General features: G+C 36.4%; 1 protein-coding gene across 2 annotated transcripts; it reads left to right on the plus strand.

The window, feature by feature from the left end:
• The first annotated feature begins 78 nt into the window (after positions 1-78).
• LOC118267656 (F-actin-monooxygenase MICAL3) lies at positions 79-22,680 on the plus strand. Of its 2 annotated transcripts, XM_035581763.2 has the most exons (22): positions 79-313; positions 696-807; positions 2,072-2,219; positions 5,827-6,277; positions 6,742-6,955; positions 7,389-7,693; positions 9,724-9,916; positions 10,233-11,184; positions 11,357-11,534; positions 11,966-12,123; positions 12,702-12,878; positions 13,493-13,593; positions 14,136-14,310; positions 14,993-15,098; positions 15,449-15,520; positions 15,637-15,706; positions 16,018-16,151; positions 16,781-16,938; positions 17,457-17,591; positions 18,242-18,389; positions 18,868-18,932; positions 19,339-22,680. In XM_035581763.2, the coding sequence occupies exons 1-22, from the start codon at positions 253-255 to the stop codon at positions 19,423-19,425; spliced, it is 4,200 nt and encodes a 1,399-aa protein (XP_035437656.2). In that variant the 5' UTR covers positions 79-252; the 3' UTR covers positions 19,426-22,680. The 2 variants fall into 2 exon arrangements, with proteins under 2 accessions (XP_035437656.2, XP_035437657.2); XM_035581764.2 differs by lacking the exon at positions 17,457-17,591 and having other exon boundaries at positions 19,339-22,679.
• The last annotated feature ends 2,740 nt before the right edge of the window (positions 22,681-25,420 follow it).

Consider the following 25,420-nt stretch of genomic DNA (forward strand, 5'->3'; position numbering starts at 1 on the left):
CGTACGTTCGGATACACAGTTATGTTATTGATTTCTTATCTGGCAATGAGTCTGTTTGGTCTGTGTGCATTGGCATGGCAATTATCAGGCTAAAAAAAAAACAATCTGACAGAATTTTCTGTGTGCGGAACAGGATTTTTTTGCCGAATTTTAAAATTGTAATTAATTATGAGATTTATAGAAAGAAACAATTTCCGCGAGTGCCATGGCGAGTTATTAGTATATAATATAAAATAATGATACGGTCGCACAATGTCGTCGCCCGTGGTGTGTCGTGAAATATTCGATGAAAACAGTCAACCATCGGCCGAGGGTTTGTACATTAAAATTTTATAAGTATTAAACATAAATATTGTTGTTTGAGCAATAAAATGTAATCTTCTTTGTTTATCAGACCTGTTTATAAACTTGGAAGCACTCAATCTAGTGATACATTTCATTAATTTTTGCTTATTATTGATCAAATTGAGTTCTGGAGTTTTTTGGTCTAATATTCTATGTCATCCTCAGTAATAGCTATTTACAATAAAATAAAATTTTGTACAGTAAAATTACTAAAAAAGACTTCATATCTGGTCTACAAAACATTATTGATTTTATGTTTGTACCTACAACACTCAATTCAAAATTCATGGGCTCCATAATTAGTTAGATTAATTACAAATAGCATTAAAACACCTTTATAATATTTGTAGAAATATCTGACTATGCTCAGCAACTGGGCATTGATCCTGAAAGTGAGAGTCATCTCCTGCCATTGGCCAAAGATGGACTTATGCAAGCACTACCACCTCCTTGGAAAGCCTAGTAAGTATAAAATCTTATTGGGAAAATATTTCTTATTAGAACCTCATTTGTAAATCATCTCTGTTATATTGTATCTGTGCAAGCTTTGTAATATTACTTTTAAGATATGAGTGAAAATGTGGAAAAAAGAAAGTGTTATTAAGATTACAAATCATTTCCTCAATCAAGCTGTAAAATAGTCTAAATAATAATTTGTACTTTTTTCGGTTTGTTCGAGAAGAGAAATCAAAGTCATGTGAAAAATAAGCCTGTTTGTATAGCTACTATGCAGTCCTAGACAAAAGCCTCCCTTACTGAAAGGACAAGCCTCGAACTTGCTCAGAGTGGATTAGCGATTTTAGACTTATACCCAGTTGTATGTCCAATAGGTCCCATTTTTTTTTTAAACTTCTACCCTCAGTACTATTTTCTCCTGTGCGTTTACAGAAATACAAGTTAACATACACATGACAACCAAAACCGAAACAAAAATGTATCACACAGAGGTGCTCCATGCGGGAATCGAATCTGCTCCACATTGCGCGGCAGCCGGTTGCCCAGTCACTGCACCAATCATGCAGTCAAATTTACAATGTCAGTGGTGTTGAAATAAACTCGGAAAATGCATACAACTTGGGAAAACTCATGTTTTTACTTATCTGGTTTTATACCCGCACCCTCATATTTGAGAAGCCTTGACCTCAGTTTTTGGTCAGGTAAAGAGTAAAAACTGGTATAAAAAAACCTAAATTATGCTACACTTGCGTTATAGTCTATTTTATTGATCCTAGAATATACACAGGGTGACCTAGATTTTTATCAGCATTCATTGAATTTTTATTTAGTTTGAACATGACTTATGAAGTCAAATATACTAACTGAAATTAATTTATGCAAGTGCTTTAGTTCTAGTATTTGTAGAGTACAACTAGTATGATTTTAATTAGTAAAAAATAATTAGGTAGGTTAATCTTTATGTAGCGATAAATAAAGAATAAATAAAACGCGAATTCCTGCGAATTTTTTAGAGCTTGTGTATCAAAGAATCTACCAATAATTTTAGCTGTATGTTGGCTGTCAGTTAAAATTAGGATACAGTGTATCAGTCTATGTATATGTCGCTGCACGCTTGGCACAGTGGTTGGGCGACCGCCTACTGTGCAACGTGTCGCGGTTTCGATTCCCGCACCGGCCAAAAAGTGATACCGTCAAATTATGAACTGATGGATATCCATTCGTAAATATACACAACTCACAGTACCTAAAATAACGTATTTCTCGACAGTTATGACGACAAAATACAATCGCATTACTACTACAATGAAGACACGAAGAGAACACAATGGGAGCACCCACTCGACAATGTCTACCGGGAACTGGTGAAGAAAGCAAGGGATGCGTCTATGCAAGATGATACCTGCGCCTCTGTTCAGGTAGGCTTTTGTAACTAGTTTATTCACTGCCTGGGTAGGTCGGCAAACAAGCAGAAGGATCACCTGATGATAAGCAATCGGCACCGCTTATAGACACCCGGTCCTCAACACCAGAGGAGTTACACGTGCGTTGCCGGCCTTTCAAAGGAATTTGGGGATATGGGAGACAGTTGGCAAAACACAACGCAAGTGTTGTTTCACGTCGGTTTTCTGTTTATTTTTTATGTACTACTAGCTTTCCGCCCGCGGCTTCGCCCACGTGTAATTCGGTCCGTGTAATGCATACCGATTACGTCGAGATTTATGGACCGATTTACGTGATTCTTTTTTTGTTCGGTAGAGTATACTTTCAAGTTGGTCCCGTTGTTACCTAGTCAGGATCTGATGATGGTATTCCAGGAAAATCAAGGGCAAACCTCAAATTTACAGGCAATTACGTTTTTGACAATTTCATAGATCTGTTTAAGTATTTGCGTCTGATAGTCATCATCCCATGTGAATGAGCTGATGATGGAAGGTACAACTCCTCAACGGTTAGGAGTTGAAAGAAAATTCTTACGAAGTTATACGTACATGTGAGGCTATTAGGTTGACCTGATAATAAAAAGTAAATCTCATTAACGTTAAGAATTTAGGTGAAAATGGATGCGGACAATTTTCGTCTCTTCACTTGTTTCCTTTTAGCTGTTTGTATGGGTAGTGTTAACAAAAAATAGGGATTTAAAGGCGTGATGTTATTAATGTTATGCATGTATGTACATAATTATGTATGTTATTATGTATGTTAAAGAGACGACTGAAAGTTGTCATACAAAGTCTTTTTTTTAAGGATGGGAAATCATCAAATGACCTCTCCCGCTCTGGGTGGAACGGAAGGGAGTGTCAGACTTTTACTGACTAAAACCCACCTCGTTCCTTCAGTTGCCCTTTGCGTTCCGGGGCCACGGTATCTCGTTAGAACTTTCCCGCAGCCCCGGCTCAGTTTATCCCGTTTCCCCCCTTGGAGGTTGACATTTCAAAAATCCCTTCTTAGTGCTCACTTATGTTACTAAAGGAACCTATGTTCAAAATCTCAGACTCCTATACCGAGCGGTTTCGGCTGTGCGTTAATAAATCAGTCACCCAATCGCACCCCCTAAATCACGATTGGAGGGTAGTTTGAAAAAACTTATAATGTCAAACATATTAACTTGCCTATGTACGTGTTCATGCCAAGTTTCAAGTTTATAAACCCAAGGAATAAGATTTTTCATAGAAACGTATTTACCTCCAAGGGGGGGGGGGCTTGGGGGTTGAAATAATAAAACTAAAAGAAAATAAAATAAAAAAGGTAATTTAAAAAACTAAAAAACCCGACTGCGTTTCTTTATAATATGAAAATGAAAAAAAAACCCTAAAACAAGAAAGTCATCGTAAAATTGAAGCAGTCGGGACCCATTCTAGCAAGCCCTCACTAAGTCTTCATATTTAGAATGGGTCCCGACTGCTTCAATTTTACGATGACTTTCTTGTTTTAGGGTTTTTTTTCATTTTCATATTATAAAGAAACGCAGTCGGGTTTTTTAGTTTTTTAAATTACCTTTTTTATTTATAAATTCGATTGGGAAGATTATGGGGATAGTGTCTCCGATAACATTGACCTTACTCATACATTGAAATCTGTGAGGATATTTTATTTATTTTTTAATCGCTGACCTTTTTATTGTATAAAATAAATAGTTACTAAGTAACAAAAAGCTGTGAGAAAAGTTTAAAGACTTCATAGTCCTAATCTTGATTATTAGCTGTAACCTCTTACTAAGAGCTAAAGCTATTATAATATTAATGGTCGTTTCATCGCGTGCGTAAACACGCTATTATACTTATACCGAATTCATAGTACGTCGCCGTAGTCAGCACACTAATCAAGTTGGTAATTAGTTTTAGTACTTACACAGCTGTGTAAGTGTGTTGATTATAGCTAATCAAGGTGTGTCACTAAGGGCACTTACATACACTAGACTATTTAATTAGGCGACATGACTGTAAGGTTTTTTATGGACGTTTTATTTGTATAAGGTTGGTGTTAAGAGGCAGGATTTTGGTCTTTTGGTTTTTAATTCATTTTTTTATGGATTAACTCGGTAAACGAGCAGACGGATCACCTAATGGTAAGCAATCGCTGCCGCCCATGGATACTTGAAATACCAGATGCGTTACAAGTACCTTACCGGCCTTTTGAGGGTTAGGAATTTATGGGTTGTTGGGGAATCAGGGATTGGGAAGATCGGGAAGGCGGGTAATTGGGCTTCCGATAACTTCACTCACACAACGAGCTGGCCAATCAGAGAGCCGAACGCGTTCTCGTTTCGATTACTATAAACGTAAAGCAAACTCATACTAAGGGTACTGAAAAGTAAAACCCGCCAAATATAACATAATCTGGCTTTACTATAACCCTTCAGCAAAAGGTACCTACCTATAAGTAAACCTACCTGGCTGACGTTATTAAGAAATTAATTAAATTAGTTGTTCATTCGGCCGTGTGTAGGAAGCCCAATCACTGACGCGTGTACCCGTATAATTGTGCGTGGGCTTGAGTAAATAGGCGATAATTGCCTCTCTTTATTTACGACCCTAATACCTCAGCCAATATTTCAAATACTCGAGGTAATTTGTAGGTTTTCGCAAAGGTTCCGTGTTTGTTTAGGAACTTGGTAAAAGAATTTAATGAAATATTGGCGTACCGGCTTCTTTTTTAAATGTTGCGTTTCAAAGAGATTAATGTGTACACAAAAAGCTCGTGTAGGGTATTTAGCAGTTAATAGGTACTTTGGTACGTTCACCAGATGAGCAATTAGTAGCGTTGGAGCTCTATTTTATTTTCTTTTCTAAGGAAAGTTGTTTTAACTGCGGTGAGCGAAAATTTGCTTCTTACAATGTTATTAGTCTAAATAAAGATTTCGCTATCGAAATTTCTCTAATCATTGTAATCCTTATGTCTCTAGGAATAAATGTTAATTTCCGACTTCATTCAGGACAATTACTGTACTATTCAACCTTTAGCTGAAATTAATTTCCGTACCATCATATCCATCAATCGAAACGTACAAGCAAGTAAATATCTACTTTGGCTTATCGATTTCCACATTAAGACTTGTCGCCAGTCGCTACCGTTGCATGCCCAAGGTTGTCAGTTCACACCAATACTCCATGATGTCTTTACGACGCAATATTTCTGTAAACATTAAAAATTTCATTCAACTAATTGAACGTGGCTTCTAGTCTTTGTGTTGTGTGTCAACCCTATGTTTTGTGAAGTGCTACCTATGTTCGTTTGTATGCTTGCATGTCGTTTGTTTTTTTTTTATCATGTAGTGAAATGCGGTGAGGACGCTTTTCTTGGTATGTCACTTAGCGTATTTACGGTGGTTTAAGACTATGGACTCTGGTAAATAAAAATCTGGTGAAATGGAGAAGAAAGGTCGATCTTGTAGGTTTTTAATGTCGAACATGACAAATGAGTTGTTTGTTTGGGATACTAATATATTAACCTCTCCTGAAAAACCTTATTGAGGAAAAGTAGGTAATAACTAAAGATTCATTAGTCATTTTAATTTCCACACAGGAACTCCTAACATCGGAGGAGAACACGAAAAACTTAGAGCGGGTTGAAACGAAGGTCGAAAGCGATGAGGAACTCAGTACGGACAGTGAGAACCATGCGTCTGACGTCAGAGAAAACCCGACGCTGACTGGACCTCGACGCCTAACACCATTAGGCAGACCCCCACCATCTCCCCTCACCAGGCTCGACAAGAAACTCTCAGACACTCGAATATCACCCCTAAGACGCAGCGTGGATGGTGCACTTTCCGGCAAACCGAATCTCATGAGGAACACTTCAGATAGGGATTTGCTCAGTCGTTCTACGTTCGGAGCAGAAAGACCGAAGCTCTTGTTTAAGCAACAATCTGAGATTATAGATCTGAAGATGCATGTGTTGAATAGTCCTGAGGAAGAGAACTTCAGTCCGTTGCTGATGGCTTCTAAAGTTGATCGGGGATTTCCATTGACAGGTAAATCTAACTTAAATATCGTTATTTGAATTGTAAGGTTTTAAATGCCATTAACATTAACAGATTTTCAACTTAATCATTAAGTAAGATTTGAAAATCTATTGAGGAGGTGTAAGAATTTTTATTATCTTTTGATGTCGGGATTGGCCTACTAAGGAGAAAGGGATTATTAATGTAATATTATTGTCATCATTGGTGCAATGCAACCAGCATATGGCAACAGGCTCACCTTCTATTACTTATAGAGAATTATAAAACAAATGGTGAAATGTGGGTGTACATTGTATACCGGCACTAAGTGCCATCATTGGTGCAAATGTACACTTGTATATTGAATTGACATTTTACGCTTTGTTCTTTTATTGAGCCTATCAAGCCACGTCGCGAGAAGAATAATAGAAGGTATAATTTAATAACCGACCTCAAAAAGGAGCAGGTTCTCAATTCCGGTGTATTCTTTTCAGGCAAAGGCAACATGTTTCTCAAAGTATCAAAATCGGATCTCCCAAGCCCGGACACGGATAAATCGTTGCCTATAGACTCGGTTACTAAGAGTGATCCGCCCAAAGGTATACTGAGGGAGAAAATGTCGGATCCTTTCTATAAGAAGGTGGATAATATGTTCTTAGGGAGACAGAAGCAGCCAGTCAGTTTTGAAGAAGATCGGAAGAGTGTCAGGTAATTTGTGAAGTCAATATTTTTCTTGGAAATGGTAACAAAATTTTTAAGGTTTGTGAGTTTAGGTGAAAGATTATTATATTCCTCATATACAAAAAAAAGATGGAGCATCCTACTATGATCTGTGGTTATCTGGGCTGGCTACTGCCTAACTATACTACCGATGTTTTTATTTACATCAAAACGATACCATAATACTGGTTTTGTTATTATTTTTTCTCTATAAAAGATATAAGATAAGTATTTCAAAGATAATTTTATAATCAACTAATTTTGTAAGCTACACTTTGGAACGAGCACCTGACAGATACACTGAGGGACAATTCAATTTGACATTTCAAAAATGCTTAATTATAAGGATTAATTGAAATACATTTGACTTTGACTTAGTACCTACGTTTAAAATATTGACCACTAATAAAATCCTTTACAGATTCAAACTCGAAAACCTGCCAGAACCGACAGTTAGTCCGGGATCAAACAGCTCATCAGAACAAAACGATGGTCAAAGCTCAATCATTTCAGCCCCACCACACCCCGCAATACCATCACCTATCATCCCATCATCACCATTATCACCATCTCCGTTCGTTTCATCGCCGGTGATGTCACCATCTCAAGTGCCCCTCAACCAGATTGTGTTGACCCCTCTGTCCACACGACCACCTTTGCCGCCGAGGCCTAATGAAAGTCCAAGGGATACGAAGAGCTTGTCTGGTTCCGAACGAGATTCTGTTGGTGAGTTTTTCCTTGTTATTGTTCTAGATTTCTCCTGTGTACATAGTTTTACATGTTTGTTGTGTATTGATATAGATTGTGTTAATGCAATTTGTTCCTTAAAATTAACTACAGAAGGTTTATTTTTAAATGGCGTAACTATTAATAATTATTTGTGACGTAGTGTTAATGAATTTGGTGTCGTAAATGTATTAATTAAATTTGATTTTCGTGAAATGGCTTTAAACAGAGATAAGTGGAAGGAGGGTAGGGAGGCCTTTGCCCTGTAGTGGGACGATTAGACCTGAAATCTAAATATAAGTAAAACTCTGGCTGGCTAGCAAATCTAGACTATACGACAACTAGGAAAATAGAACTATTATAATCCATTGTCTACCTCAACATTGAACCTAGTAATAAAATTATATTACTTAAATATTATAAGCAGACATAGAAATAAAATATTATGTTTTAGTTTACCTTGAATATCGACTGCAATGTTGATACAATGATGACATGCCATCAAAGCGGTTTTACTACTGTCTGACATTCAATACCCTTGTCTGATGGGTATAATCGATAGCACAGTAATAATTAAACTGCACATTTCAACATTTTTAAGCATGCTATATGTATTAGGGTGAAGTTATTTGATTTCAAAGGTTTGTTAGGATTATAAAATTGATTAAAACCATATCACATGAAGATGCCTTCATATCGGTAATATCGACTTTCCAAATATTTGAGTAAACTGTACATGTCACTGGTTTATTTAGCGAATGGAATAAATGTTTTTTAGTCTTTTTTACTTTGAAATCCCACCACAATTTAGCGCGTACTACTGAGAATTACGATCTTGAACAACCTAAATGTAAGCTGAAAAATAGGTATTAACTTAGTCATAATTACACCTTGCCTTGAGTTGTATTTACGACTCTGAGACTAATACCTACGATCCTATATCAATAATTATGATTCTATCTTTTCCTATCCTAGATCCTGATCCCCCTAAACTCCCGAGTCATCCAGATGTACCTTTATCATCCCTTCCTGTACCAAAGAACCCAAGGTTCTTAACTCCACTGGTACCAAGACCTGATCCCCTACCAATGTTGAATAAACGGAAAGATTTGACTGATGCAAGTGATTCTGACGGTAAATGATACATTTACGAGTTTAACTATTACTTCTATTTGACGAATTTAGGTTGTCAATTAGCCAAGATAATTGGAAAGACTCTTATACTTTTGTTATAATCACACTCCAGTACCCTTCGTGGGGAAATTAAAAATAAATTAAATTTTTAGTGAGTTGGCTTTACGTTGAACGAAAACGATTGGCCGGCTCGAATAAACCAACCAATCAGATCGCCTAAGAATAGTAAACATGTGTGGCTTAAACAATGGTCATGGCGGTCATGACCATATGAAGTAAATGATAACATAGATTGAATGAAGTTCTTAGAAAATCTTTTGTTTTCAACAAAGTAATAGAACTTTATTATTTCCACACTAACCCTTTTGCTACTGACTGTACCTTATCTCATTGTGGTAGTGAAGTGGGACGAGTTGACCACTAAAAATATTATTTTATTTTATTTTCTGCAACTCGTCCCAAATGGGCCGTAGGCATGTGGTCCGAGTTGACTACTTACTCATAATTTTGTTATAATCTTAACACTTCGGTTCCCCTAGTACGAGTTCGCTTTACGTTGAACGCAGAGCGCGTTCGGCTCTCTGATTGGCCGGCTCGAATAAACCAGCCAATCAGATCGCCGACCGCGTTCTCTTTTCGATTACTTTAAACTAAGGGTACAGAATTTAATTCTGAAAAATCGGAGTAGTGTCAGTTCATTTCATGAATGCTTAACATGTTTGACTAATGAATTACATAGATTGATTTTTAAATTAATTTTCAGTTTAGAATTACCTAGTTTCATAAACTAAGATCTCCCATTTTTTACCTTTTAATGAACTAAGTGTTTTTCCTTATTGACAAATACGAACACTTTTATTATTAATCCTTCATACCTTATACATTTCAACTTTCAGACAGCGAAAGCCATGCTCGCGGTACGTCACCTCGTCGCCGCGTTCTAAGACCACCGCCCGGAGACTACATCAAGCCAGATCTATTTCAGAAGAATTTCCAAAAGATATCTGATTTAGTCAGACCGGGAGACATAGACACATTGCCTGTTAGTCTGGAGGAGCCGGGGCAATCTGAGAAGGAAACTAGGCCTAGGTATGTAGTAGTAAATATTAATTTTATTATTGACTGATGTTTTTTTTTTTTTTAATTGAAAGTATCAATAAATGCTGAGTTTGTCATTATCTGTATAATAGATGTTATGTTATTACGTTCAAGCTTAATACACCAGACACTATCTGAATTATTTTACGTTTTTAAACTTTATCACAGAGTATTAAGATTCAAACTCTATTGGAGTTAGTAATTACTTGGTGTACTCTAGTCTAACTAAACTTAGTTTTATTTGTTATTTTTTATATACTCAGACATAATATATTGATTGGTAACATTTTAAGTATGCACTTTACAGATCACCAATGATACCTCAAAAAAGTAAAATTTCAATTAATCTAATGGAGAGTATAGAATCGGAAACCTCAATAGATTCCCCGGATAGAGAGTTTGCTAATTTAGACCTTAATGACTTGGACGAATCTAACGAGAATCAAAAGAATAGCAACGAAAAAGAAATAGAGAAAGATTTAACAAAATCTGAAGATGTTTCGGAGAAGAAATCTATCAGTTCAGACAAAAGGTCGATAAGTTCGGATAAAAAGTCAATAAGTTTAGAGAGAAATCGTTCAAACGAAAACATACCAATACCTCAAATCAAAGTTCCTATATTAGACTTTTCGAAAGCCATCCCATCAGACTCTGATGACTCGAAGAAGAGTTCGATTCGCGAAGAAGATTCTAAATCAAAATCCCACGAGCTTTCTAATATGAAGTCACCTCAAATAAAGGTATCGCCGACACCAAGCCTGGGTACAGAGATGAGATCGCCAAGACTGGATTATTCTAAACCTTGGAGTCCGTTATCAACGTTCAAACCACTAAACAAGTCAGTATTATCACCTCAGATCAAAACCTCAGATTCAGCCTCAAGTATCGGGAAAGGTTTAACAAGTCCAAGACTAGACGGAGTCATACTATCCCAAGGAAAGTCCAGCTCAGACAATGTAGTAGTCGTATACCAATTTGAGACTCAAGAAGAGTCTTTCCCAAAGCCTATAAAGTCCCCCTTAATTCCTGATATGGGAACAAGAGATTTAATGGAGAGGAACAAAGCAGATGAGAGGAGAAGACTGGAGTTAGCTTTACAGAAGGAGTTGGAGAGTATTAGACTAGAATGGTCGGTTAGGGAGAGGAAGTTAAGAGGAGAGTTGTTAGAAGAGTTAAGGGAGGCAGAAGATAGGTTTTTAGCTGAGAAGAGAATGAGATTGAGTGAGCAGGCTGAGAGACATAAGAGGGAGATGGATGAGGTAAGACTTAGACTATTGTTTTTATATGTATTTAATATCAGCCGAGACTTAAAGAGGATTTGCCATTATCATCAATGCTGTCAATTTGATTGTGGACTGCAGAACATTTGGAAATGTGGGAGATATATGCTGAGCTTGAACGGTACTCTTAAAAAATTAATATTTATTCTAGGCTCTAACATCAGCTGAACAGACGCACAGACAGACTCTAGAACAAGCTACATTAGAACTGGAAGAACGCAACCAGCAGGACATAGAACTAGCGGAGAGAAAACATTCAGACAATATGAACAGGTTACACCAACAGTACAGAGACAAGCTGATTGAACAACAACGGCAGTTGGAAATAGGTAACAAATACTTTCACAACTTATTTTAGCCATTACATATCTCCAAATAGCCCGAGATAGGTCACTTATGGGCAGACAGGCTCCATCGTAGGCCACATCATCACTTCAGGCGAGATAGCGACCAAACTTAAAAAAATCGATTTTAGTTTACCTGTCTTTATTTAAATTTTCTCTATTTTCATATCTTAAGTAGGTATGTTAATTTTTTTAAATATTATTCAGAAAAGGGTTTAAAATCACAGTAAGCTTCTTGAGGCATGATATTATACCTATCACAGGTCTATGGGCGCTACAACCACCATTAATGGTAGACGGGTTGGAGATCGTAGTTTAAAAAGCTCGGGTTATTACCGCCGTTCCCAGTTTCTGTGAAATGTCCAGTGCCAAAAACCAATACAAAAATATTAATAAATATTTTTTTCTTATTACAGAAAACGAACGCGCCCTATGTGAGCTGCGGGAGCAATTACAAGCGAACCTGAGCAAGGAGCGCGCGCGTATGATAGAAGAGAACAGAGCTACTATAGAGTCGCTCAGAGAAGAACATACTACTAAAGTTACTGACCTTAGGCACGATTATAGAGCTGAGGTATGTATTTTTAAAAATCTTTTGAAATTAAGTGTTAGAGAAGACAACTTTTTTACCATTATTTCTCTGAAGAAGAGACCAAGATTACCGTAGGGTTACTTGTAAGAACAAGTAAGGTAATCTTGAAACAGCTTTAAATTTTCTTGTTGGGACCACCTTATACACTGCTAGTGATCATAATAATATATCGATGTCTTTTGGCCAAAGAGGGTATTTTTTTGTGATTTTGAGTTGTATACATATGCGTAATCAGCTAATTTTTCTCGATGAATGATGCGTGTAATTTATATCGGAAATAAATAAACATGGTAAATATCCCGTCTCAAGTTCTAATAATTGTGTATAATTTGCTTATCCTCTTTTGGCCGCAAGGCATAAATGATATCTTTACTTATTACAATTTTCGAGGTCCTGAAAAGTCCTACAAAATATTTTTTGCCTACGATTGAAATACTTAGTTATTAATCTTATATGAATTTAAGGAAATTGTATAACTGGGGCAGGTTCTGGCTAGTTTGACTCTGCTGGAAACCCCGTAATGAATAGTAAACCAAAGTGAAAGTGTCCCCCCCCCGTAGATCGAGCGCCTCCGCAGCGTGCACGCGTGCCACGTGGAGGAGGTCCGCGCGCGGCTGGCCAGCGAGCGGGCCGCGGCCGCCGCCGCCGCCCGCCACCCAGACCGCAGCGACCGCGCGCTGCACGACAAGTACCGCTGTCTCAAGGAGAAGTACGTGCGACTCAAGCACGACGTCAAGGTACGGTATACAGCGATATTCAAATTCATTTATTTGCTTTCCACAATGTATGTACATAGATGTTCTTAAAGGTAAAAATAACAATCTATATCAAACATTTATTCATACAAACTCATTCACGATTTCAATTGGGTAGTTTCCTAGTACAAAAATAAATTATTTTGATATTTCAATGTAATAAAACATCCCAAAATAATCGTACTTTCATTCATTAATTTGATGATATACTTATTTATTAATTTTTTCTAACAAATTTTAGAGAAATAAGTATGCTATTTAACGTAACAATCTGATGACGTCATGATAGAGTATTTCATAAAAAAAATCATAGAAAAATGTTTTTAACATTTCGATAAAAAAGTAAAAGTAGCAAACTACGGTGTTACGAGTATTATGTTTATCCATGTCTATTCACGAGACAACAAGTTCATTCTGTTTACATACTTTTTAACGCCTCGTAAGCCGACGGCCCGAAGACTACTCATAGAGGCCCATTTAACAATTTTAATACATGCCTAATAATATATGAATGAAATAATTATTATATTTCTGGTGTTCTAAATACATATGTTATAACTATATATACTATAGGCTAATTAAAATTATTGTTCCAGATGTCAATAGAGCGTCGCAACAAAAGACGTGAGATGAGTATGACTACGGGCTCCGAGACCGAGAAATCTAACTCGCACAAAGCCAACCAATCTTTAGAAAGGTAAAATTATCAATACTACTAGCTTCTGCCAGCGATACCAGAATCACAAGTAGCCTATATAGGGTATATGGTGACTGGTAATTAGTGAACGATATGTAAACACTTGATTGTTCTCATGATTACAAACAACTTTCCCAAAGAAACTTTTTTGTATACTCATTAATATTAATTTTATCACAATAACAAGACAACAAAAATGCTTTAACATGCGCGCGTAATGTACCTAAATATAACTGGGGTGCGGGCGCTTCGCTGCTAACCGTTGATCATGCGAAAGCCCGCGCGCGCTACATTTTGTTGTATTGGTTACAACTCTGAACGGATCTTGGCAGGTCTGAACTACGTGCAGAAGGCTGCGCAATAAGTGTAAAGGGTCAATTGTATTTAGAAATGGTCAATCTCTAGCCTAGATCGCCGCCCCCGCACCTCGCCTCATGCCACCATTTAGTTCTAAAAAATACTTATTGCGCAGCCTTCTGCACGTAGTTCAGAACTGCCAAGATCCGTTGAGAGTACTTTACTTATATAAAATTGCTCTACAGATGTAAAGAAGTAAACGAGACGTCAGTGAGTGCAGTAGTGGAGCCAGAACCTCGCACTCGTATCAACAACAACCCGAGCGTGAAGTACAACGACAATGAGACTTCCTACTCGGAGAGTAACGCGCACAAACCGATCGACAATAATAATGAAGACTGGAAACTTAGAAGGGATAATGTGAGTACAGCTTTCTTATATTTTTAAAAGGCCGGCATCGCACCTGTGACTCCCTGGTGTTGCGGGTATCCATGAGCGGCACTGATCGCTTACCATCAGGTGACCAGTAAGCTCGTTTGCCACCAATTCCATAAAAAAATTACATTACAAGCCACATGTGGCTTCACCCAAATCATAATTGCAGACTCCGTGCTACTACTGAAATATTTTGGAAAAACCGAAAATAAAACCTAGTAATACTTTGCCTGACCCGGGAATCGAACCCGAGACCCTGGCAGTCGCACTTGCTACCACTCGGCCAACGAGGCTACAAAAATCCGTCCTGCAGTTTTTAGTTTAATATCACATTCATTTAGACAGACAGGCATACTAACATTTCTTCATTACTAAACTGACGGACTAAATAGATTTTTAATTGTCATACCCCGTCATCACCCTATCTATACTAATACTATACTAATATTATAAAGCTGAAGAGTTTGTTTGATTGTTTGTTTGTTTGAACGCGCTAATCTCCGGAACTACTGGTCCGATTTGAAAAATTCTTTTTGTGTTGGATAGTGCATTTATCGAGGAAGGTTATAGGCTATTAAACATCACGCTATGACCAATAGGAGCTGAGCAGAGCGGGTGAAACCGCGCGGAAGTAGCTAGTATTTAATATATTTTTCTGTTTCCAAAGTCGGTGCCGCCAGCGGAGCCTAGTCAGACGTCAGTGAAGCGTGCCCGCGGTCGGACGGCGGTGGCCTTCCGCGAGCCGCCGCGCCGCCGCGACGACAGAGATACAGGTGACCCATGATATAAGTACGATGTGTTTGCTTCTTTATTTTTTATTATTTTCTTACAAGAGATACTTATTGAGTTTATGTATATGAATTGTTGGTAATTTTAATGTAGTTATGTTGAAACTTATTATTAGTTATTTTCTTTTGTGGTATGATTTGATTTGTTAAAATTATTAAGTAAATTAAATGTTGTATTGAGTTGCATTTAAATTAGTTTGTTATGTTCTGAAATAACTTTATTTTTCAATTAGTAGTGCTAGGTATTTACATTTCTAATGATTCGAATCTATTTTGTTTTAAGATATAGTTTTCTGCAATTGGTTATTGAAGCGAAGCTTATGTTTTGTTACTAGGTGCTACAACTGACTGCCAAGATTCCTCAGATGCAACCACAGCCGATGAAAAACCTAAAGAAAATGTAAATGGTAAATAAACTCATACCTATTACTTTTTTAATACTATTAATAGCGTGTGTAACGTTTGATATGTAGTTTCTTAAAGATACGTCAGATTTTAAATCAATAATTTTTAACTGTTACAGGACACGGCCGGCGCAGATGTTTTACAAGATTAAAATCTGCTTCCACATCGCGTCTCAATTATTCACCAAAGTAAGAATACAATAAAATTAATTTACGCAATTTTGATTCTTAGAAAAAATATTTTAGGGTACAATATCCAGGAAAGTAGGAAGATCCACCAACCATGCGAGGTGATTGTGACTTCTATCTTTGTTTATTCGCATCTAAACTTCATACGAGTATGTGCGGTGTTGGATTTATGGCGCCATCCGTTGATTTCTTCATCTATCGTCTATGTGCCACTTCTGTCATCTGTTCCTACCTACACCAGTAACACAATGATATTCAGAATAAACGAACCGAGAATTGTTGTGTACAAATACATTTACTTTGTTTCTTAGACGCGGCGAAGGTTGGTCCAGTCCATTAGAATCTCTACGGCAGCAGTTGAGAAAACTAGACGATTTAGAAGATCAGTTCCCAGACCTAGCTTGTCAACCGGCTTATAGTCTTCGGTACCCATTTTCTGAATTAGGTAAGTTCTACATTTTTTGTACCGCGGTTTTGTCTAATTTCCACGTGATTCTTTGCACTCCCGACGATACATTGCGTAATTTCAAGAAGATTGATTGAGTAGTTAAAAGAGATCATAAACAAATTTATTCACCCATTTAAATATTTGTAATCGTCACGCCTTTTATTCACGAAGGGGTAGGCACAGGTGCATATTATGGCACGTAATGTCACTATACAATATGCAGTCGCACTTGCGACCACTCAACCAACTAGGTAAAAGGCATGACGTTATGATATTCTTAATGTAAAGGTTTTGTACATAAGAGGGTTTACCATAAATTTCACGAGAATCGTGACTATAAAAAGTATAATACATTTCGGGTGCTAACCAACGCTTTTGGGTGCTCGTTCCAATTAACTCTTGTTCAGTTTCTAAATACACTTCTTATTGGTGGAAATTGTATCTATACTTACTTTTTTTTTGAAGCGGAGCGGAGATTTCGAGCATAGTGATTGGTCAATCGAGCTCCTCTCCGCCCCGCTCCGCGTCCGTGGAACCGCACCCTTTTGAGGAAGGCATTATTTCTCGTCCAACAAGGGCCTTTTTAAATTTCAAAATTGTCACCAATAAATATATGTACTTCCCAGGTCCAGTAACTACAGCAGACACTCCAGAGTTGGAGTTTGTCCGTCACCGCGCACTAGTCGAGCGGGAAGGTATGCGTCGCGCCCGCGCCGCGCTCAAACGGAGGAAGGCGGCGCTCAGGGAAACTAGGGCTTCGCTGTCGCCGCATAGGGCGCCTTCGGTAAGTTATAAATGTATAAAAAGTTGTGTGAAAAATGTACGGATATAGTCGCGTTTCCTTTTCTAAGTCTTAGGTAAAGATTAGATTTTTGTAGACACACTTTTTCCAGCTTTCCAAGTTCATTGAGAAGTAATATAATATTGAAAATCTATTGTAGTTTAATAAAGTAACACGTTTATGTTTGTATGTATTACATAGGTTTAGCAACGTTTGCTATAGTCTAAACATAGGTACCTAATTAAGCTATCGATAAACATTTGGTCTCTTTTGACCAGTTTCATTTTATTTTAACATGTCACATAGGCTCTTATGAAGGCAATAAAAATAATCTGATACGCAGATTTTGTGTTCACATTATAACTTGTAGGGTTTATTAATTAATTTACTCTTATTTACATACGTATAAGTATAGTAATGTATAGTTAGGAAAACACTTACTGTGCCCCTTTATAGAATACAGGCCGTTATAATAATAATAAGTATAGAAAGGGTATCATGCGTCCGCCTGTATGAAACAGGAAGAACGCGAGGTCACAGAACTAGAAGTGGCATTGCATCGCGCGCGGGCTCTGCTCGGGGAGAAAGAGATCAGGCTGCGACATATCGAGCGAGCTCTACGCAGACTGGCCGACACCCACCCACCACTCATACAGGTTCACGACGACATAGACCTTATTGTCTACCGCATAACGCTCATTTCAGTTCAACCTAGATGTTTCATTAACCAACATTGTTTGCTTTCTTAAGTTGTCGTCAAATAATTTTCGTCTTTATTTCGTTTTAGGTAGACGTTATTTTTGGTTGTCGTGCTGTTCGATATTATTTGCTCGACGTGTTTCGATTGGTTTTTGTTTTCAGGTTTAATTAAATGTTTTGATTTGCTATCGATGTTCGTTTTTGTTCTGTGGTCTAGCTGAAATTATGATTTGAGCTGATTTTGTGTTTTTAGCTTTCATTAGAAAGTCATTATAGTTTTTATTACTTGTGATTCGACACAAGGATTGTACTGGAAATGTCATTGGGCCAACCTATTGTATTATTTGTATAGGGATAAAAATATACACTTCTGACTGAAGATTTTCGCAGTCGAACATCATGAATCGTAGTGGCAACTTTCGCATATAATCTCTAGTGTATCCTACCTGATACTTTCAAAACATTACGAAAATCAACGATCAAAAACTACAAAACAAATAAACAAGACTTAAAACATCACTAACGCCATCTACAAAGCCCAAAAACGCTTTGATTGTACTAGAAATGTAACTGTGAAGTCTCCAAGTAAGACGGTATGTACATGCAGCCGGAGGGCACGACGAGCTCGGCGTCGTCGGCGAGTTCAGCGGGCGCGGCGCCGGCGTCGGGCGGCGCCGTGCTGCGCTCGCTGCGCGCGCTGCACGCAGACGTGCGCGACATCTGGCGGGCACTCGACGCGCGCCGCCCGCATACTGGTACGGCATACATTGTACTAATACATAATATTTGTGTAGATAAACATTTACATTGATGAACTGCTCTTACAGTAATATATTCAAGTTACTCATGACAAACTCACTCCTATAATCAATTTCAAGGACACTCACCTTTTTACTTTGATATTATTATAAAATTAATACTTAGAATAGAATTTTAGTAGTTAAAATTTTATGAATGTGTAATGTTTACATCAAATGGAACTAATTATTATGCTATCGGATTACTCACGTAACTCGACTAGCCATGCTAAAGACTGATATTCATGAGCAGCATTCCGCAACATACGACGTGAACGACTGTCGCGCTGCTACTTATAAGCCTCAAGCATGGCATGAAACTAGTCGAGTTCCTCGTCAAACAGTTACGTGTGTAAGTCGATAACATAGTAATTAGTACATCTCACGAAAGTTATTATCGAATGTAATTAATCGTAATAAAAATGTAATTTCACAGCTTCACCAGAGACGAGCTCATGCAACGCAGCCACCACGTCGCAGACTCGTATGACGTTATCAGCTGTAAGTAGTCAATAATAATTTGTTTTCTTATTTATTTATTACTAAATATTTTCTATGGACGGCAAGGGGTCTCGGATTCGATTCCCGGGTCGAGTAAAGTATTGCTGGGCTATTCAGCTTTTCGAAAATTTCTCAGTAGTAGCATGGAGTCTGGATATCTGACCGGTATATGGCAATAGGCTCACCCCCTATTACATAGGACCTATAGTATAAATTGTGAAAAGTGGCTGCACGTATTACAGTGCCATAATGTGCACCTCTAACCCCTTCGGGGTAAACGGGCGTGAAGTTATAAAAATAAATATTATATTTTCCATATAAACATTACAATTTGCATTTTATTTACTTTCAACTCGAGCATTGTTTTTTTAATTATATTTTCACCTCATTTATTTTCCTCTTACAGCCAGAACCAGTATTACAAGATAATTCAGACGGCGGTGTCGCAGAACGGGCTCGCGGTCTCCGAGCTTGGTTACAAACTGCACCTTAGGTCCAGGTACCACGACATAATATGCATTGTAAAGAAAACAACTAGTGACTTAGTAGTTAAATAATTCTAGAACATTCTTTATGGGTTTTGAAGTATGGATAATTACCTATTTGTCAAGTGGGGAAAAACAAATCTTTAATGCTCATTTTTGTACCCTTAGTATGAATTTGCTTTACGCTTAAAGTAATCGAAACGAAAGCGCAGCTGGCGCTCTTATTGGTTGGTTTATTGAGCCAGCCAAGCAAAGCTTCGAAAGCGCTCTCGTACTAAGGTTACAGAATTCGATTTTTTTTCCGTCAGATTTTCGATGACCTATTGAATTTATGATATGATTCGATGATACACCATTGGTAGACTATCTGACATGTAATTTCGACTCGTTTTGTTATCCTCTATGTCACAAAAATCCCAACAGTTAGTACTGAAAGACTCTAGTGATTATTTAATTCCACTTACATATTATGTAGTAGTGTTTGAACTTGACTTGTAGTACTGTTTGAACTTGACGAGTCGTAAATATATAATTTCAGTTATGATGCATGAAATATAAATCAGTTTTGTTGTTTGTAATGTTTAAATACTTCGAGACTCATAAAGCATTTTCGGATTTCAGGATACGTACAATTCAAAATACCCGAAGGTGTTCGCACAAAAAATATGCATTAAAATATCAACATTTATGTTGTTCATTACTTTTCCATCCAGTATACGTAGATTTGTGAAATGTTCGACGTTTTTACTGTAGAAAAATATTAATTATAATAACGTTTAAAATCAGTATATTTAGAAATTTTTGCTAATATACCACAAACATTCCTACAGTTAGTCTTACACAAAATAATTGTGTCATCACTGATCTCAAAGACACCCTGTATATTATATGTAACATTCGCTTGTGAGTAGATACCCTAAGAACATAGGTCCAAGCTAAAACCAACCTTAGGAACGCAACAATAAAGATCGTATTGTTCTTCTATACATTTTGAACAATTAAAGCTTTTAGTATATTGAATGTACAATACACATTCGGCCACGAAAAAGTATACAATAAATAAGATTAAGGTTTTTTCTCAAATAAAAAGACGTTTGTTCAGATTATGTGTATTTGTGTGATCTGAATAGTAGTGACTTGAATAAAATTAAATGAATCTTTATAATAATTAGCCAAATAATAAAATTTTTAGATATAAGTAGTTACTTCTAGTCAATATCACTCATAGATGTGTTGAAATGTGCTAGTTATGACTTTAAAGTATATAATAATCGATAAAATAAAAGTTTACTGGCCAGGAAATGTATGGTTGTCCTTTTTAAAGGACGGAAAATGTATTCGTAATAAATTGTAGGAAGGAATGGGTGAGTAAAGGGACGAGAACAGACTTTTCTGTTTGATTATATCGTTGGGTGTTATTCTGGTGTAGAGATAGATAACAATCATTAAAAATTGTCTGTAAAAGGTGTATGTTGATATGTTGGTTAGAAACTTAAAAGTATTTGTTAAAAAATCGCATCATTGCGTAATTGCATTATATCAAGGGTTTCGATTAAATCACAAGGTCTTTTAAACCCAATCAGCTTAGCTATCACAAATTAACTGGCTACAGCGACTAATGAGGTGACATTAGAAAATTTTATATTGGTCAACAGATCGTAATCAACTAATGTACCGAAAATTATTGCCTGAAACTATGACAATTTGTTTGTCAAATTAACCAAGTAAATGATTCAGCACTCACCCTGGACCAATAGTAATTTTGTAGCCAACATAACAACATACATGAAATTATTAATACCCACCTTCATAAATGTATAATATTTAAAAAGTATAATAGTATTAGTAAATTCAAATAAAGAGAGGTTATTGTGCTCGCTAGTTGACACTGGTGTGGTATAGGATTCAAGATACAATACCCTTATCAGTCTGAAGATAATTGTCAAAGAACTTGTTATTAAGCAATAAGTCTATTGGTTCTTAGAGAGGAAAGGGGATCTTAAACGACACTAGCGCCACTACTAACGCAAAAATCCTTTTAAAAATAATTGGTAATAATAAATATCGACTTCTTTCGCACAAAACATTCCAGGCCAAGTGAGAGTAGTTTAATTATATTTATTATAATAATTAAATTAAATATTAATAATTAAATACTTACCTGTTAAGAATTTTAATGCATTTATTGATTATAATTCTGTGCCAGATTTACACTGCATTTGTTAGTGGTTAATTTTGTTATTTTTGTATAAATGTGTGTCTAGTTATATTGTGTTTATTTATAAGTGACCTTGATGGAATAATTTGTACACATATGTAGTAGAACTGTCTATACTTTTGTTATAATTGGGCCGTTACAAACGTGCGAACTGTCATAAGTAATTTTTATCAGATCTCTCGCTCACACTTATGCAAGTTGTGCGGGATAGTCACATTATTTTGACGTGACAGTTTGCATGTTTGTAATGATCTAACAATAGTGCACAATGTTTTGAATTACTTTTGTGGAGAAAATTAAGTGCAACACGGTTTATTCAGTGCCATATCCTAATCAGTGTTGGAAAATATACAGACCTTGTATAGAATTAAAATAACGTAAAAATTATATAGCAAATATTTGGGGGATCCTGGGGTACTTCAGTGCCTCTTGTATTATGATGGCTAATTCGGCTAATAAGATCTTAGCTACTACGGACTTAAAAAAAACATTTGTAACTTCCACAGAATAGAGAAGAAGAGATAGAAATAGTATACCGCATGTGTTAGTATCAGAACCAGCGTGGCAATTTTTCTGAAGCCACGCCCAAATTAACACATCTCCAGGATAATCATAATATGTCACACTAGCAAAAACATTCTGTGACTGGTCCGTGTTAAATGGCCTTTAAATCAGCCGTCACCACTTTGAAAAAAACACATTAATTACATATAAATAGAGTTGACTCTTGTCTACTAATTTTAAAATAAAGAATCTTCTTTTTCAATGCAACATAATTTCACTAACAAGTTCTGCTACTCGACGCTAGATGTCACTATCATAAATGCATTCAATTACGCTGTATTGCTATCATGTTAAAGTTGACATTTGTTTAACGAGCTACTTTATCGCTTGTATTTTCTCTAGTGATGTTCCGATATCGAAAGCTTACTTATCGATATAATTAAAATGTTCAACACATTTTAATACTCGTATACATTATATTATTTTATCAGATTTCTATAGGAATAAACATCTTTCCTTGTAAAACTGTAAATATATGTATATATTTTTTTCTTTTCTGGACTATTATTTTAAAGACATAATAATTTAAGGTTTTAGGTTTGTTAGTACCTACACAGAATAATAAAGTAAGTATACATGTATTTGAAGTAAGCAGCGTCCTCTGATGAACTAATGTAGAAAAGGTGTACTAGTTTCAAGTCACATCGGGCGCAGCAAACTGAAACTGGACTGAAAAAGAAGTAGTATCTATCTATCTATCTATCATCATCATCAATAGCCTATAAGTGGCCACTGCTGACCAAAGGCCTGGAGAAAGTTTGAGCATTGATCACCACGCTTGCCAAATGCGGGTTGTCGATTTCAAACTTATAATAGGTAATTAGAAAATAATAAGCCCAGGTTTCCTCACGATGTTTTCCTTCACCATTTGTCAGTGGTGTCTTAATGATCTTAGTTAAGTACATATAACTCGGAAAGAGTCACATGCCGTTCGTAGTATTCTAACAAAATTTGTATTGCAAAAAAAAAAATCACACTTTATATACAATGTGATAGGGGCGAGACTTCTAACCCGTTAAGGCTGAGTTCTACACCTAATTCTATCGACAAAAGTCGGGGGTCGAAGTGGTCGAATCCCCTCCCCCTAAAAGTTATGGCTATTTTAATATTTTTTTTACTTTTTTTGATATCAAAGGTTGTATGCGTCGTAGAAACATAAAAAAAACGACAAACGGTAGCTAATAATCTTAGCTAACTAATTCATTACTCTTTTCATTTGTTTGATAATGTTTTGGTGAGAAAAAAAATCATTTCTGAATTATTTTTACCGAAAACATCGCTATTTTTCAATATTTTCAAGTGGGGGTTCAACCCCCAATATTATTATTTTTTGTCATAAAATTGGATGTAGTACTCAACCTTAACGGGTTAGAAGTCCGACGCCTATCACATTGTATAAAGTATTTTTTTATTACGGTCGTATGTTACAAAAAATAGAAAATAAAACTGAACATTAAACAAAGTTACTTCCCTTCAGATGGTGGCCAATATTACATAACGTTATTAGGTATTTCTGCCTGCACAATCTGGAAATGTAACTGATTATTTATAGTCAAAAATTGCGCATTTTTTTCGGTTATACTCATAATATAATATCTTGTTGTACAACATGGTCCAAACAAATTGTCCTAGTTAGTGGCAGGAAACCAATTTTGTCTTCCAGTCATCTCGATCATTTTCCTTTTATTTCTGGATCCTTCGGAAATCTAAAACAACATAATTAATGATTAATAGTTACTTATTATCCATTTTTTTTTATTTATCTGTATTCGTAATAAAAAGTTTTAATTATATCGACAGCTTGTTATCGATAATGTCAATCCCTAAACGAGTAGCAAAATTTTAGATGTCACGAATGAAATCTTCTAGAACAGCAGGTTTGGGTTTGAAAGAAAGTAGACTCTATCATCTTAGACATAAATTTATATTTAGTTTGTAGATTAAACAAAATATATGTCACTAGTTTCAAGCTAAATATAAATTTAAATAAAATAAAATAGCACTTACCGATGGTACGATATACCACTACTAGGCACATTTTGGTTATGACTTTCATCTTTTCACTATAAAATAGCACATTTCTTCATTTTTATATTTTTTTACGATTTTCGACGATTTTTTACATGTCGAGTTGACGTTATTACAGTCCAGCGAGACTGATATGCGTACAAACGCCTAAATGACAGACATAAGCATATCCGTACTTATCAGGGGCTACGCGTGCCCCGCCTACATACTACTTCTACTTCTTTTTCTCTGTTCTGTGGTAACTTCTATACCCTTTGCGCTATAACAAGGTGCGGCTGACAGATGCCAGTATGACGTTGACGTCTCTCTTTAGGGATGGACATTAGAAAAATCTTTTTTTATCGCTATCGATACTCGCAGCATACATTTAATTCTCTTTAATTTTTTTATTAAATGTGTGTGTTATTTAGTTGTGCAGTGTAACTACGTGTATATACTTGTCAAAATAAATATTTTATGACCGAGCCCTGAGGTGTTTCAGAGTTTCAGTTTTACAGAACCGTGAAGAATATAAGTGTATATTAGTTTGTATATGTTACTAAAGCAACCACGATCTTTCAGATTAAGTATCACCACGCATTATCAAAGGCGCCGGAAATGTCTACTATATATTTGTGCTCTGATAAAGTCACTGTGGTTCGGGCAGAGAGAGCCGCGTCTACAGTAGATTTACCCACATAATTAAAGATTTTTTAAGAGTGATAATTGAACGACGCATGATTTTCGTTTTATATTCTAAAAAAAACATCGACTACCTATCCATCGTAGCAGTACATCCCATCACTAAACACGACTATGGATTTACGTTATACGCATAACACTGTACTTTATTTTTGATTTTATTAGATTTTATTTAAAGACTAGAACATTCCGGTTGGATTTAATGTAATTAACTACACTTCCGAATGATATAACATAATACGAATGTGATACAGTTAAAATACTAAGGCATAATTTTTAAATCGCAGCAACTTTCAAGAGTGATACGAAACGTTACTGAATCTGTCAGCCGCACCTTGTTACAGCGCAAAGGGTATAGTGTTTCTGAAATTCATATGCGATACTGGGGCCTTAGTATGAGTTTACTTTACGTTTAACGAGATCGCAATGAATGCGCGTTCGGCGCTGTGATTAGGTGGCTCCAATGAGCCAACCAATCATATCACCGAACGCGCTCTCGTTAACCGAAAACT

The sequence above is a fragment of the Spodoptera frugiperda genome, chromosome 6 (genome assembly GCF_023101765.2).
Source record: "Spodoptera frugiperda isolate SF20-4 chromosome 6, AGI-APGP_CSIRO_Sfru_2.0, whole genome shotgun sequence".
Lineage (NCBI taxonomy): Eukaryota > Metazoa > Arthropoda > Insecta > Lepidoptera > Noctuidae > Spodoptera > Spodoptera frugiperda.

Excerpts from the sequence above, each read along its gene's own strand:
- LOC118267656 (XM_035581763.2), top strand. The coding sequence starts at position 253 with ATGTCGTCGCCCGTGGTGTGTCGTGAAATATTCGATGAAAACAGTCAA. Across the intron at positions 2,220-5,826 it reads ATACCTGCGCCTCTGTTCAG|GAACTCCTAACATCGGAGGA; the intron begins GTAGGCTTTTGT and ends ATTTCCACACAG. Across the intron at positions 11,535-11,965 it reads ACAACGGCAGTTGGAAATAG|AAAACGAACGCGCCCTATGT; the intron begins GTAACAAATACT and ends TTCTTATTACAG.